This window comes from Erigeron canadensis, chromosome 8, assembly GCF_010389155.1.
Source record: "Erigeron canadensis isolate Cc75 chromosome 8, C_canadensis_v1, whole genome shotgun sequence".
Classification (NCBI taxonomy): Eukaryota; Viridiplantae; Streptophyta; class Magnoliopsida; order Asterales; family Asteraceae; genus Erigeron; species Erigeron canadensis.
In genome coordinates this window covers 44,323,931-44,340,465 of record NC_057768.1, presented here as the reverse complement: position 1 = coordinate 44,340,465, position 16,535 = coordinate 44,323,931, and the positions used below count along the sequence as shown (strand labels likewise).

Sequence of the window (16,535 nt, the reverse complement as noted above, 5' to 3'; positions counted from 1 at the left end):
AAAAAAAAAAGCTAGGTGCCAAAATGTGCCATGACCTCATTATGTAAAGCCTACTTTCGTACCTGGATGGAGCCAATAAATCTTTATGTTGAATATCAACGAAGAAAAACTTTGAGAAAATGTCACAAATGGTCCCTGTGGTTTGTCACATTCGCATTTTGCCCTTTATGCTTTTTTTTCGTTACAACTAGTCCCTGACTTTTTTGTTTTCGTTGTCAGAAGCCCCTGGCACTAACTTCTGTTAGTTTAAGACCGTTAGTGAGGGTATAATCGTCCATTTACATAAAAAAAAACCTTCCTTCTTCTTTCTTCTTCCTCCTTCTTCTTCCTTTTTTCCGGCCACCACCACCAAATTCCGGTAAAACATGATTTTTAACTGGGTCTTTTGATTATTGTATTCAATTCACTCCTAATTTCACAAATAGTAACCTTAAAAATTCATCTTCATGTACAATACAACACAAACTTGGTTTGTTAGTGTTGTTTTGGCTAGCAGCTGAGAAGCAGGGGATACACACATGCCAACCTTCATTTTTATTTGTATATTATTGTTGTGTTGAATGAGAACACACTCAAGCAACAACACAAAAGGAAAAAGCCCAACAGCTTTACTAATTGAAATATATAAATGGGCCAATCAACAACCAAAGAGAAAAGTCAATTTTTTTTGTTTCTCGGGAATGAGCCGTGACACACATTTTCTTAACTTTTTTGAGTTTTTCCATGGTTTCTAACCGTGATTCAGTAGAGTGTAACATGCAAACATCCATGTGCATTTCGAATAAGCCCAACCCATCACTGTCATCTTTAAGCAAAAATGATATCTGAAAGAATAGGTTTCATTAACTGAATATTTGGTTGGAATGTTGGATTTTTGTGGGTTTGATTATTTGTTGGATTTTGTTAGGTTTGATTACTATGAGAGAAAGAATAGAGAGATAGAGAGGAGAAAGGTAACCAGATTTAGGGATCTTGAATTAATGGTATATATATATATAAAAGAAAAACTGTTACAAATGGTGGATCTGATCTATCTGTACATCACAAAGCTTTTCGAAATGTTTGATGTTTCTCTTTCTTTCTTGAAGTAAGTATGAATATTTGGGGATGATGATAAATATGTGGAATGCACACGCCAGGATACATATAGATCGGTGTATATATATATACACACATACACATATATGATACACAAGGATGGTGATTTTTGGAGAAATTTTTTGTGCTTTGGGTTAAGATTTGTGGAATTTTTGTGGTTTGAGTAATGATTTAGGATCTTGATTTTGGTATTCTGTATATTGAAAAAGAAATATAAAAATACAATAAATATGTATAGATATAGATAGATGGGCATAAATACTGATAATGAAATGGATACTATATATATATATATATATTAAATTAAAAAAAATGATTATTATTACAAATAGTCCCTAAGGCTGGTAAAAAGACGATTATACCCTCACGTGGTTTGCACGTGAGGGGTTTAAACGGCTAAATTTAACAGAAGTTAGTGTCAGGGGCTTTTTGCAACGAAAATGAAAAAGGCAAGGACCAGTTGCAACGAAAAAAAAACACAGGGGGCAAAATGAGAATGTGACAAACCACAGGGACCATTTGTGACATTTTCTCAAAAACTTTTATTAACTACAAGCATGATATCCGTACAATGCGGTGCCATAGCAGTGACAATGATGCGGTGGAATTAACAGATAGTGATAACAGTGGTGACCGTTAGTGGCGGCAAATGCGCAAAGTGGTGTAGGTATTTGATATAAAGATATTTGATTTAAAATAGTAGTGAATATCTTTTTAAAGATAATTGAATGATTGTGTAAGTTAATTTATTAATGGTAAAATGGTAATTTTGCATGTCTAAAAAATCTTAACTTTTGAATTTTGGGGCATAATTTTTGTATAGTGGTACTAGTCCTAACACCCATACGATATACGGTAGTTATATAGATTGTATCATAAATAATTCGAATATGCCTCATACATGTTGATTCGTGAGTATAAAATAAATTGTGGTTTAAGTAAACTGATGATCGAAACTAAATTATAATAAACAGTAATGAAAGATATAATATATGTTTATTTAGAGTTTCAGATTTACCCTAAATTTTTACAATCACATCAAAATCAGAACTTGTAAGCATAGGGGATGACGGTAAATAAACTTGTGATTTCGGATCGTAAACTCAAATTCAAAATTTTGAAGTCTTCATGTTAATTACTTAATTATTAAAAGTAATAGAAGTTAAAGAGCTGAGAAAGAAAAAATGACAATTTTATTAATGAAAAAACAGTCAATCAAATAAGGTTATAATGTGTTTATTATTTATAAAGCAAGAGTTGAAGTTTAAGTCTAATAAGGAAATTGAATCTATATACAATTAAAAAAGATAATTTAATAAAATAAATAAATTAAAAGGACATGTATTGATCAAGTATTACGCCACGTGTCGTAATACCATTAGATTTTAATTTATTGATAAATAGATACAATATTAGATTTTAATGAAATCAAATCATAATTTACCAACAATAGACTATAATCAATACTAACATTATAATAATATTAAGTATTTTTTGCTAGAAAAACATAATTACTCATCATATTATGTATCAACGTCATATTCTCAACATTTATAGGCTTGTCGAATAACAAGTGGTTTTTTGACCAGCAAATTTCAAATCGACGATATTGTTTTTTTATACTTAATTTTAATTACAAGAGAAATTTATTCTGAGAAAATCTGTGTCTCCAATCTAACAATCCATATAACATATCTACTTTATATCAGAATTTGAACCTAAAACCTTTTAAACTCAAGTTTCTAAATACCAATTTATCAATTGATAGTTGTTTAAATATCAAATGTATAATTATTCAAAGAAAGGCATAAATGAAAATAGAAACATAAATGTTTAAAAAATATTGATATATATGCAGAATATATAATCACAAAAACATATTTTTGAAGAATTAAATGTCAGACAAATTTTTATGAAAGACAGAGCAGGTAAATTAACACTTTTAATTTTTATATTGCCAACGTCCTAAAGAATTTACCCTCTCATATGTAGATGAGTATAGTATTGTTAAGGTCCCTCGTCATAATAAAATTCAAATCTTTAATATCTACGAAACATTACAAAATAAAAAACTCCTTAACTACTAGCTATCACCTCAATTGCTGCTGTTAGACATACACTCGTATATTCTATGTATTTTACTAATATTCTATGTATTTTATTAGTAAGCAACATGTTAACATCATAAATTATAAATATAAACATATTTATAAATAAATCTATAAAGAATTTTGCATTTTGCATTTTTCATTTTTTATAATTTGAAATTTTGAATGGTGCAAGTAAAGAGAGTTGGGTTGGTGGAAGGTAGAATGTAGTAGAGAAACACTACTGATGCCTCGAAAACAAGACACGTGTGTGTGAAACTATGAATAACGACAAAATAGGACGACAACTGGACCAACTTTGGTCATACGTGTGTGATCCTTCTTAAAACCGTGTCATCTCAATACAAGGAAAAGTTTCAAGGTTAAGCAAAGTGGATTGGTTTTCAGCTGAACTTCTACGGAGTGTCGGCTGGCTGTCATTGTCGAGGCTTTTAAAATGATTTACAAGCGTATGGATCTGTTTACATTAGAAAATGTAATTAATACTTTTGGAGAATATGTCTTATTCCGTTTTCTATTTTATGGTAGCCACGAAGCCACAGAGAAAGTTTATGATCTTTTTTCTGTTTTTCATGGTCTTTTAAAGTTGGTACACAAAACTAACGCTTGGTAGCCTGGTAGATATCATTTTCATATCAGAGAATTTTGGCAATATATTAGTTATTAAATTACTTTACATAGATTTCAAGCTCATTTTGGATACATAGATATTGAAAGTCGAACCTGATTTTTTTTTAAAAAAAAGTCAGCCAGATTTTTTTTAAAATCAAAAGCAAATAATTAAAAAAAAACGCGTAAGAAGCTAGCTAGCCAGATTAACAGCCTAAGATAGAGATCAAATGAGAAAATATATTAAAAAGAGAAGGTTCGTTTTTGATATTTTTTTAGCTTGTTTTTTTGAATTTTTTTTTTATACTTTTTTCGTTTTCTCTTTAATTAATTAATTCCATATAAAAATTTTTAAAATTTTTAAAAATATTTTTTTTTTCAAAGGACATAGCCCGTAAGCTATAGGCGAAACTTCTCAGTCTATGGCGGAGCCATGATGGCTAAGGGCGAAATCCGTACCGTACCTTTACATGTATAACTTACTAACTCGGGTTATAAAAAAAAATTTCATTTTTGTTTAGTTTTTTTACGGATTGAGTTAATTAAGGAAAGAATGAAAAGTGAAAAAATAAATAAAAAAATCAAAAAAACAATCTAAAAAAAATATAAAAAAAACGGACCTTATCTCCTTTTAGATTTTTCTTTCTAAATCTCTACAGCCTAATTAAAAAAAATCACCGTCTCACAATCCATAGCATTTGACATACATCAAATGTTATAACTAAAGGTGTTCACGGTCCAAGAATCGGACCGAACCGGACCAAATCAGGACCGGACCGAAAACCGATTATAAGAAAATATAGGACCGAGAACCGGACCAACTAACTCGGTTCGGTTCATGTTCGGTTCGTGGTCGGTTTTCGGGTTTGAAGTGTTGAACCGGGACCGAGAAAATATATGTGCAAACTTCAAAACATTTAATTGTTTACGAACATTTTTTAATACTAAAAGTCTACGCAAGATTTAGCTTTTAACATCCAATGAAAATTGATCACATTCCTTATTTTAAAACAAAATCAATTCCATTAAAGAGGTATTTATGATCCAAAATAAAATGAGTGATGAATATGTTACATGTCATATATGAGTAAATCAATTCTATTAGAGATGTAATCAAAGTAATGCGTACTTATATTAAAGCGTGTATGTGGCAAAGCATTATGATATGCATGCATGTCTACGAATTTAGGATACTAGGATTCTAAGATAAAATATGATAAAAGAATTCTGTTAAACTAGAAGAGTGAATCAAAAGGAACTTAGAATATCATTTGAAGTTAATCTTGTATCATGTTCTCGGTTCTGAACATGCAATTTCTCGGTTTATACATGGACCGAACCGAGAACCGAATTAGATGATTTTATAGGACCGAGGACCGGACTGTAAGTTTCGGTTCTGTTCGGTTTCAGTCCAACTTCGGGTCGGTTTTCTGGTTTTCTCGGTTTGGACCGCAATATGAACACCCCTAGTTATGACACTACTGTACTCTAGGAAACATGTGCACATGAATAAATAGAAGGGAAAATTACACTTTTGGTCCCTGAACTTGACATGTTTTTCACTTTTAGTCACTAAACTTCAAAAATTACAAATTATACTGTAACACCCCAATAATTTTAAGATAAATAAATTAACCCCTTTTTGTAGTTTTGACATTAGAATAATTTCCCAGTATTTTATTTTTGGATATGGGGTTTATTTAGTTGGAACTTTAGCGGATAGCGGGTAAAATACCCACTATTTTTATTTTGGGTCGTGGCATTACAGGAGGGTGCCAGCCTCCCATCTTTTTTCCTTAGTCACATTTCCACTTTGCTCCCCATCACTTCTTCATGCATTTTCTTCCTAATTCTTCAAAAATCAAAGCTTAATTCCTTCAAATTCAAGAATAGAAATCACAATCATCATCACCATCAAATAATATTCATTCAAGAATTGAAAAGTTAGGGTTGGTGGCCGAAATTTTGATTGTTTTCAAGTGTGTTTATCCTAATGAATCAAATCCTTCAACAATAATAATAATAATCACTACATTTAGTTAACTAGTGAATTGGAGAATTGTGTGTGTGTGTGTGTCGAACCACACCAAGAAAGAAAAGAGGAAGAAACTTGATTCTAGTTGTTTAATTTCACTATAGTAGATTACTTCTCCAAAGTAAGAATTTATTTAACTTAGTTTTGATTCTTGAGAAATTAGGGTTCATGTATTCACCAAATTTGGGGGTTTTGGGTTGGATGATAATTTGGTTAGTAAATTCCCCATACTCTAATTACATTTTGATATATAAACTTAGTATTGCATGAACTTATTGGTTTGAGTTGTTAGTGACCATTATGGTCAAAATGAGAATTTGATAATTTTGAGCAATAAAATGAAATGGCCACATGATGGTGGTAAAATGAGATTTTTAGCAAAATGATAGATAATTGAGATTGATGAGTTAGAAAGATTGAGCTTTGTTAAGTGAAACTTGATTTTAAGCCAACTCAAGAAAATTGAGTTTGGGTGAATATGATTCTAGTGAATCGTTAGTTTGACTAAGTGAGTTAGCCAAGATTGTGAATAAAGTCTTATGTGCATATTGTATTGAATTGATAGGTTGAAAGCTTTGCACTTGTTGTTGCATTGTTGATTGTTGATAGTCGCGGAAGAGGTGAGTACTCTTGCATACTCTTATATGTGCGTTGGGTCGATTACCATACGATGGTGGATTCCATGTGTGGTAATCGATTTGGCGTTAGGGCCTAATTTGAGGACGGGGCCTAAGAACCCCATAGTTGAGATGAGATAAAGGCCTAAGAACCTTTGAGGCCTAAGAACCTCTTGAGATTATTGTTTAGCGTATATGGATCCATGTATGTTTTGTTAACGCAAAAGTGAGTATGCAAGTGATGATATGACGGTATCATTGGCTACATGCGATAGTCTTTTGTGTTTTTGCCCTCCTTCGTATATATATTTGTATGCAAGTTTATTCACTAAGCATTCGCTTACTTTTTAGTTGTTTACCATTTTTATAGGTAGTTCCGGAAGAAGGAACTAGTTGTTGATTTAAAGCTTGAAGTATTAGAAGTAAAGATTTTGCAAGATTTGAAGGTATTTAGGTCATTCATGGATGAATGACAATCTTGTGGTTTAGAGGCTTAGTCATCCCTCTCCTTATGGCTCTTGGTACATTTTGTTTTGACGGTCATTCTATTGTCAAATTTATGTAAATGGTCAAGTGTGGTTCCATGAATTTGCAAAACTTGTATTTTGACTTAAAAAGGCGTCAAAATGGGTAAGATTACCCGTTTACTTGTAGAAACTTGGTTTGTATAAATGGATGGTATGGAGACTTTTGGAAATATAGTGTTAGTTGATTTATGTCAAAACTAAGTTGCTAATCAGTTGTCGGAAGCTCGGTTTTGAGAAAAAGGGGTCGAAAGTTGTTTAATGTGTCAAAAGTACGAAACTTGAAGAGGACGACCTTTGTGCAGAGGACGACTCTTGTGGACGGCCTCTGCAGGACACAAGAGCTGTGCTCCTCTGTAATTTTTACACTTTTTTTCCGAGGCTTCGTTTGACCTTTCCAAGACCTGAAACTCATACAATAAACTTATATTAACATTCTGAGAAGGTTCAATTTGTCATTTTTCAAATTTGAGAACTTTAATTTTTGGCGAAAATTGACCGTATTTTTCTAAGTATAATTTAACAAATTTGCGTTTCTTTTCTTTTATGTTTATACTTTTGGGACTAAATTGAGTCGAGGCGTTTCATATACACTGAACTTGTCACTTTTTTTCACTTTTGGTCACTACGTCAACTTTGTTAGTTTTTCCCCGTTAACTTGCCCAGATTCGTTAATTTTCATTCACTTTTCATCCTTCCCATTATTCCATAACTAAAATCGATAATCGGTCCAACTTCAGGTTTTATATATTGTTTTGGCCGATTAGTGAAAATACGTATTCATTTACTATGTTTTGAAACAAATTTTTTATGTTTACAGTTACTATCTATTTGTTATACAGTAGTTTGATTAGATAAAATAATTGTTTTTTTTATAAGGACGATGAAATAATTGTTATTGAAATTTTTATTTATAAAGATAGATTTATTTAGTGACTATGTTTGAAGTTCGAGTCTTCTTATGTCTACTTTAACTAAGGGTGTTCATTCGGTCGAGTTTTGGGGAATATAGTTATTCGGTTTGGATTATTTGGTTTTTAAGAATTAGTAAACCACCCGATACCCACTCCATTTATATGACTACCCAATCCAAATCACCCAAATAAAGTTCATGGTATTTGGTCGGGTTTTGGATTACCTAATTAAAAAACACTTTCAAATTTTACTTAAGTATATTTGAATAATCATGCAATCCGATTATCAATTTACACCATTTTATTTATTCATGTGACGTTATTGAAATAATTACGTGTATTTAGATTATTAGAACGACATAATTAAATAATTAGAGTAGTATTTATGTCATTTTGGTTAAGTTATTATAGTTTTTATTAAACATTAATTCCTTAATCGGGTTTGGTTGGGCCCCAACTGATAATTTTCTAAACCAAAACCAAACCATTTAACAATTTCCTTATTCGGGTTCAACAAAACACCAAACCAAATCCGAATAATCCAATCCAAATAGTACAAATGTCAAGTGGATTGGATGGGTTATTCGGTTAATCCGAATAATGAACACCCCTAACTTTAACCGTAATTTTTTTTTTGTGTGTTATATAAACTTATATAGTTTTTCTTAATTCATTTTATTAACTATTAATAAACGAAAACAAAAATAAGATATTGTAATCTTTATCTGAAGTAACGTGTTATAGGTTTTTCTGATAATCTATAACGCCTGATTTAACCATAAATATTTTTGTCTATGTTATATAAATTTGTTATAAAACATATAATAATGAACTAATTTTTAAATATATTTTTCATTGATAAAATTTACACAAACTACTATATATTATAAATTAAATGTTTAGAGTCAAAGTTAAAAGTAAAAATATTAAGAAAAGATCAAAATAATAACATTTAAAATTGGACGAATGAGGTATATATAAAAAAAATTTAGGTAAATTACACTTTTCATCACTGAAGTTTGTCGATTATCGATTTTAGTTATGGAATAATTGGAAGGACGAAAAGTGAAAAAAAAAAACTAATGAATCTGTGCAACTTAACGGAGCAAAACTAACGAAATTGGGCGCAGTGACCAAAAGTGAAAAAAAATGACAAGTTCAATGTATAATTTGTAATTTTTAAAGTTTAGTGACTAAAAGTAAAAAACGTGTCAAGTTCAATGACCAAAATTGTAATTTTTCCTAAATAGAACTTAATTATCATGGTACATATATGAATATAAACACGAACACACCTTATTCTCGGGCCATTATGTTTGGATACAACTCTAAAGAAAATTTGCGCATAAACGGCTTAAATCAGGACATGGTATTAAATAAATCATGTAATTAAACAACATCTTTTTCCCTAGACTGTATATATAAATTAAACCTCTTAGGTACCAAATCCCTTAAATTTCATGTTATTGGTCGACATTACATTCAAGTATATAATATCTTTGAAAAGATATTATTCTTATAATAAAGTCATGTGAATATGATATGAAGAAGTTAGCTTTAATCAAGTTAATTTATAAGTGGACCCAAACCCGGTGACCCATAACGACATACATACCCCACCTAAACAACATCTTACTAGTATCATGGAACCTTAAGATAGTCGACTACATGTTCTATATATGAGATACTAATGGCTCTCCCTTTATTATGCTTCAAAAGAAGAATACAAATAATTCAAAGCCTATAAGTCTACATTCTTGTTACGATCAACGTTGCAACTAGTACAAAATCGAAATGGCAAGAACTTGTTTTAGAACAAATAAACCCCAAACAACAACCGCAATAATTGTCAAATTTCTTTGTAGTTACGGTGGTAAGATCCTCCCTCGTTATCCTGATGGCAAGCTACGTTATTATGGTGGCGAAACTCGTGTCCTTGCCGTTGACCGCTTCATCTCTTTCTCCGGTTAGTCTGATCCACTACAATAATCTTGATCCATTTTTTTAATTTATACTCGTATATATAATGTCTAAAAGCAAAGTTCAGTGTTTTATATTTGTTTTAAAATGTCCACTATAAATTGTAAATAAACAGTTTGAAAAAATAATATAGTGGATACAAAGTGTATAATTTATAATGTTTGACATATGACTTATGTATTAATTTTTTTCTTTTCTACATACAGAGTTATCGGTAAAACTTGAAGAACTTTGTGGAACGCCAGTGGCTCTCCTAAGGTGCCAATTACCGTCAGAGGATCTAGACGCACTTGTTTCCATCACTTCGGACGAGGATCTCGTTAATCTCATTGAAGAATACGAACGAACACAACAACAACCACCAGATTTCAAAGTCAGAGCATTTCTGTCTCTTCCAAAGAACCCATCATCCCCAATTTCGTCTCCAATCGCTTCCTGTTCACCTCCAAGATTTCGAACCAATCATTGCACCCAACAGATGTTAAAAGAACCCAAAAAGCTTCAATTTTGTCACAAAAAATTATCTGCTGGAAATTTGTTACGTTATGCTTGTGCTAATTCAAGCCAGAGTTACGTACCTAGTTCATAATATGGTTACCATTTTTTAGCAACGATATTTTAGGATTATATATATATATATATATGATTGTACTAGATATATGAATGGATTGGATTTTTTTTTTTTTAATATGATCCAATGAGTTTTCGTACACCCGCAAAAATAAATCAAATCAGATACTGAAATATAATTTTGTACCGTATAATATATTTGTGTTGGTATATATGTAGCTATTACTGGTGCTTAATTATGGAATCCATAACATGATGATACCAGCGTGGGTTGGCTGCTAGTATGTAACAACCATATGATAGTAGTTACGCGTCGCGATGCAGGCGTGAGTCCATCGGTCTTTTAAACCATTTGTAACCGTTAACTACTCCTAGCTATATTTTTTTCCTGTCACAGCAAAAATGAATTGAAGATGAAGAGGTATTAGATTTGAAGATCGGCGCTTAAGGTGAAAAGATTTTACGATACCGTCCCGGTTCCAATAACCATCCCGAAAACAAAAAAAAAAAACGAATATTGATTTCGGTCCTGATTGAGATTCAGTACCCCTTTTAAATACCAGATCGAGACGAGATTAGTATAAAATTGGGACTCAAGATGATCTTTTTATCTTTCAATTCTACTTAAATATACTATAAATAGGCCATCAATTTTCCCACTTCTATCATAACTATGCTTTACTAACATAACATTTTTTATTGACATCGCAACAAAAATCATAGTGGATCAAAAAACATTTGTCGACCCAACAACAATATTTAGCTCGTGTATAGCAGGCCCAATAGCTTCATAAACGGAAGATCCATCCATTTTTGAACACTTGGGCTCAACCATTGGTCTTTAATTTCTTTTATAAACTTGTGATACTTTTCAGACCGAGTCACAAGTCGACTCAGATTACACCGAAAACGAAACGACTCTGTAAATGACTCTTCTTTTTTCCCGACTCCTGCGAGTCAGGGTGTGGCTCGGTCCAAGTCAAGGCGCGTCACAAACTCGTTCGAGTCAAAAGTAGAACAATGAATCAATTTTGATACTTTTAGTGCAAATTTAGAGAAATTGTAAGTTTGTGACTCAAAACTATCGAATATGTAATGTTTTGGTAATGTATTAAAATAATCAACTTATATTTTGTTTTTGAATAATGTCACATTTATATAATTATATACTATATTATATTATGCTATATATAAAAATGTTCATATTCTTACAAATCGAGTCACGTTCTGGATCACAGTTGATGGATAAAGGTATTATCCGCGTATGTCATCCCCACCTTTTAAGTTATGTTACCTTAAATTTAGCTTTATGGTCCAGCATGACATTGGGATGCCAAATTAAAGTGATTAATAAGTGAAATATAAAACGAAGTTTAGCTTGGAAAAACAAATAGACCCTGCTATACATCACTTCGCATCATGAAACCTTAAGATGGTTTGGGTCGAGGAACATCTTTCACATATATGGAGCAAAATTATACTCTCTGGTCATTATTGTTCAATATGACTTTCATATAACAAAAAACATCTACCATATATGGGAACATCACCCAAGATTGATGCAATACCAGAAACAGGTTACTTTGTCCATCAGAAACCACCATTTTTACTTTGCACACCATCAAACTACATAACACAAAAGCGAATTAAGAGAGGTGTCGTGTGCAAAGAAAAAATGGTGGTGTACAAATCACCTCGCTATATTAAATATGCAGCATAGCATCATAAGTATTCACAAAAGATATACCAAGCCTCCTATTTACAGTTTACATAAGTAAGGTTTACCTTTCATTTTCGTTACGGTTCATCAACCCCAGCTTATGTAAAATCGACTTTTTAGGCCGAGTAGGAAGCAAACACCGTTGCTTGACCTTCAAAGAATCATCTTCAGAATAATCATCTGCTTCTAGTTTCATCTTTGAACTAGAAACACTCGGGTTTCTTGACTTGGACCATTGTTCCTCTGCATGTCGTGGACTTGTGTGGGAGATCAGTAAACCATGTGGGTTGGTTGTGGTATCTTTGGAGGCTAATAACGCTTTAATGTGGCTGGGCATCTCAGTCAGTTGACCACCAGCCATTGCAACTCGAGCTTGTTCAAAGAAGAGTACTTGTACTACCACGCGTAATGGCAACAACTCATTTTGTGCTGCGTGCATGCATGCTTCCATGGATAGCTTTTTGCAGTCGAGTGTTCGACAAAGGTCTTTCCTTTCACTCTTGCTTAGGTTTGGATGCGACTGTTGACCAATAAGTCAAAATTTTATAATCAAAAGCAGACTCAAAAGGGTATCAAAATGCTCCAAATTTCATCTTAGCTGACTCAAAATATTATAGGTGACAACGTTAAACCGTTCTGTAGAATATGTTGACTCGGGTTAAATTTGTAACAGGTCAAAACAGTTATTAAAGTAATTTACCTTAACAGATTTGAGACTCATCCTTTAAGTTGCCCAAAGTGTATGTATAATGCTTAAATCATTTTTGTGAAAAAAAGGTTATAGATTTATTGAAATTACATAACTGTTGTCATCATATTTGAAACAATAAGGGGCCGCTTGGTTCAAAGATTTCAATAAAATTTGATGGAAAGGAATTTGGGATTTCTTATGTTAAATGTTTTTAACAAGCTAGACTTTTGGACAAAATGTATTTTACGTGAACCTGACCAAAAACTGTTTGTTTCGAGACAACCACATTTCGAAGCGTGATTCAAAGATCCCCAACAACATTTCTTGAACTTTAGAGGTCAAAGTTCAAGAAATGTGAGCTTAAAATGAGTTAAAACTGAAGGCTGATTGATCACGAAATTCAAATTTTTGATTACCTTGAGATAAATATTGATGGCTTTGTAAAGATCATCATGATTTGGCCGTGCAAGTTCAGGAACAGCTACAGTCAATGCAATGAACTTCGACAATGGCACATTCACATCTCTAGCAATCTCTTTTAGGTATCCATCTACAAGCTGTGCCACTTTGATCATGGAACCATTTGGATCTAAAGAAGATATGCAGTTCTCCTGGAGCTTATTATCGCAATTTTCAGCCAATTGCAATGTTCTTGGAGGACTTGTCCGTTGAGTATGACTTTGTAACAAGAACTGCTCTAGAATGTTCTGAAATATGTCAATATCATATATTGTCTCACTATCAGTGGATACAGACGGAATCATCAAATCACAAACTTTAGCTTTGTCCAACTGAATTGCAATCCTTCTTGCTAGTTCCATTCTTGTGGAAACCGAAGCTTGAAGTATATTGGCGGCCTTTAATAGTTTAAGCAAAAAACTACATGAAACCGCATTTCTTTCAATTGGGAGAAGGGTGATTATCGATTCCAAGAGTAATCTACTATTTGAACTTGAAGCTACCATATCACCGCTCAAAACTGAACCGTTTTCAAGATCTCTTGAAATTTTGGGCAGCCATTTTGAAGTATAGATTTTTAAAGAATCACCAATAAGATTCGCAGGCACTTTACCTCCTGATTTAAGAGCTGCCATTGTTCTCCAATAAAGATCAATCCTTAACTCAGAAAGATCATCACCCCACCACCCTTTGTTTGTAGGAGCATCCTCTTTATCCCCATTTTGACCCGCATGGCTATGCGATAAGCTCACTTTTGAAGGGTTAGAAACGACTTTTGACACAACCGCTTCAATACACCGGCTTGTGATCCCCAACTCCTCTGACCATGATTTGAAAGGCTTTGTGGTTTGAAGAGTGACAATGCAATCTTTCCAGCCATTCAGAATGCAAGAGTTGAAAAATACCTCAAGCTTGTGGACTAAATTCCCCTTTTCAACATCTTCTGTCATTTGAAGATACTTGGCTGCACATCTAGCCACTACAATATTGTAGGCACTTATAGTGATTGTAATTCCATAGCAGAACTTTGCACATAACTCAAAAGCATCAGTGCCTCCCGGAAAATCCAGAAGCCCAATTACTTGAAGCTCGGAGGATTCAGGGTTCTCTGAACAAAGTTTCTGCAGCTTCAAACACTTTGACAGAAGCGGAAACTGAAATTTGATAAAACAGAATATCAAGAATCAGAATATTTGCCAAAAAAAGCTACAACCTTTATTTGGTTTCGTATCACTATTTCATCAAAATTAACAATCCTTTTGAGCAATCAAGTAGGCTACTAAAATCATCAAAAAAGAACAATAAATAATGTCTGATTAAATGGAAAAAAGCAATCACCTTGTGAAGCAAATATCTTGTTTCATTCATTTGAATTATAATATCACTTCTAACCTCTGAGGTAACTGACCTGAAATCACACCATGATATATTGGTACCCCCGACAAAATGAATTTAATTCGATAGTAAGTTAAAAAAAAAAAATTTCTAACCACATTACACAACTTATTAATCATATAATAACACGGGTAAGGTTCATGTGAGAACTGAGAACTATTCAAATATGAACGTAGGTATATTAAGTATAACTTTATTTGTTCATATGTGAATGAATTTGTTCATAAATACCATTCATATATGAACATCAAGTTATAATTTTAAAGGTTCTCATGGTTCTTCCAATTCAAATGGTTGTCACATGAACCTTATCCATAATAGTACTATATTATCAAAACTCAAAAATATATACAGAAGAACAAAATGGGTAATAACTTTGCATACCTTACACCATTTGAACTGTAGAAAGTATCAGGCTTAGAACCAAGTTTCATAAACTTCATCACTGACTCTTTTTTTTTTTTCTTGCTCTTATGTTCACCTTCTGATTTTTAACTGAATTTCACTCACTGTTTACTGTTTTCATAGTTTTGAGCTTCTTTTTTTTTATTAGGGATTCTCTCCACAGAAGCATAAACCTGTTCAACGGATAACAAAAGAAGAGCACAATTAGTGAAAACAATGCAAAATTCTAAATTCCACAAGATTCTTGAAATCAAAACAAGCACACAAAAAAAGAGGATTTTCAAAAAAATAAAACAACCCCCAAAATGGTTTTAGTCAAATTCCAATTTCCCAAAATGGTTTTCACATGGACTTCAAGATATAGACGCAATGTAAGCACACCAAAAACAGTGTATTTGATTGCTTTTTATGAAGAAAAATGTGACACAACATTAATTCATCATACCCATTAAATTTAAGCTTTTCTTTACAACAAAACAATGAAAAAGATTCAAACTTTGATTACCTACGAATCCCTTTTAAGGTTGTATATCAGCCAAAAGAAATGAAACAGGAAAAACCCATGAATCTTTTGGGGTTTCTAAAAATGGGAAGTCTATAAAACTTTGGAAAAAGAAAGGATTTTTGAGTGATTGTAGAAAATGGGTGTATACGTAGAAGATAATATCGAATTAAATCGATCACAAGTAAAAATTTAATGGCTTTAAAAAAGTTATGCTAGCAACAACTGTAACTGCCGGTTGGATGGTCCTGCAATTCTGGGTTGCGCCTCTTTCTTGTTTTCATGGCAAATGGGGTCAAGTGTGGATTATGTGATTAGATATAATGCGATATAATAATGGTCCATTTCAGTCATGTGGATGTAGACTTTTTATTTATTTTTAGACAAATGCTTAATAGACAAACAAATAACAAGGTTTAACAAATATACGTGGACCAATGAAAGAAGAAGAGAGAGTGAATAAAAAGAAAAAAAAAATAACTCTATTGGTGGTTATGGATGCCACCTATGTTTGTAAACTTTGTTAGTAAAAGTTTGTTTGTCACTTTAACATTGCTCTTATTTTTACTATTTGTTGTAGTTTTGTATTGTGGTTGCCTTAGATTATACTGTACTGTGATATTTTCATATGCGCCATTTTCATTCCATGCGTTTGTCAATTTTTTAAATTTTATTTTGGTCCCTTTCACACACAACAAAAAGATGCTACCGGTTGGTATGGAAATATAGATATTTATGTTGAAATATGGAGCAAGAAAAAAAAAGCCCCTTTTTCATTGACTTTCAACATATTTTAATTTGATGGCTTTGTATATTTTATGTGTAAACGTAGCTCCTTTTAGATATGTGTATTTTTAAAGGCTATTATGTCAAACATAACCAAATCAATGTTGTAGTAAGTATATTTT

The 16,535-nt window shown here is 32.2% G+C and overlaps 2 protein-coding genes across 3 annotated transcripts; one reads left to right on the top strand and one right to left on the bottom strand.

The window, feature by feature from the left end:
- The first annotated feature begins 9,602 nt into the window (after positions 1-9,602).
- LOC122578371 lies at positions 9,603-10,573 on the top strand. The gene is made up of 2 exons (XM_043750319.1): positions 9,603-9,871; positions 10,092-10,573. Exons 1-2 carry the CDS (start codon positions 9,700-9,702, stop codon positions 10,472-10,474), a joined length of 555 nt encoding a protein of 184 aa, XP_043606254.1. The 5' UTR covers positions 9,603-9,699; the 3' UTR covers positions 10,475-10,573.
- A 51-nt stretch (positions 10,574-10,624) lies between these two features.
- LOC122578370 (BTB/POZ domain-containing protein At1g67900-like) lies at positions 10,625-15,908 on the bottom strand. 2 transcript variants are annotated; one of them, XM_043750318.1, is made up of 6 exons: positions 15,631-15,908; positions 15,105-15,298; positions 14,664-14,733; positions 13,283-14,479; positions 12,241-12,695; positions 10,625-10,843 (listed from the first exon to the last, which is right to left on the bottom strand). In XM_043750318.1, exons 2-6 carry the CDS (start codon positions 15,161-15,163, stop codon positions 10,831-10,833), a joined length of 1,794 nt encoding a protein of 597 aa, XP_043606253.1. In that variant the 5' UTR covers positions 15,164-15,298; positions 15,631-15,908; the 3' UTR covers positions 10,625-10,830. The 2 variants fall into 2 exon arrangements, with proteins under 2 accessions (XP_043606253.1, XP_043606252.1); XM_043750317.1 differs by lacking the exon at positions 10,625-10,843 and adding an exon at positions 11,834-12,081.
- Between the last annotated feature and the right edge of the window lie 627 nt (positions 15,909-16,535).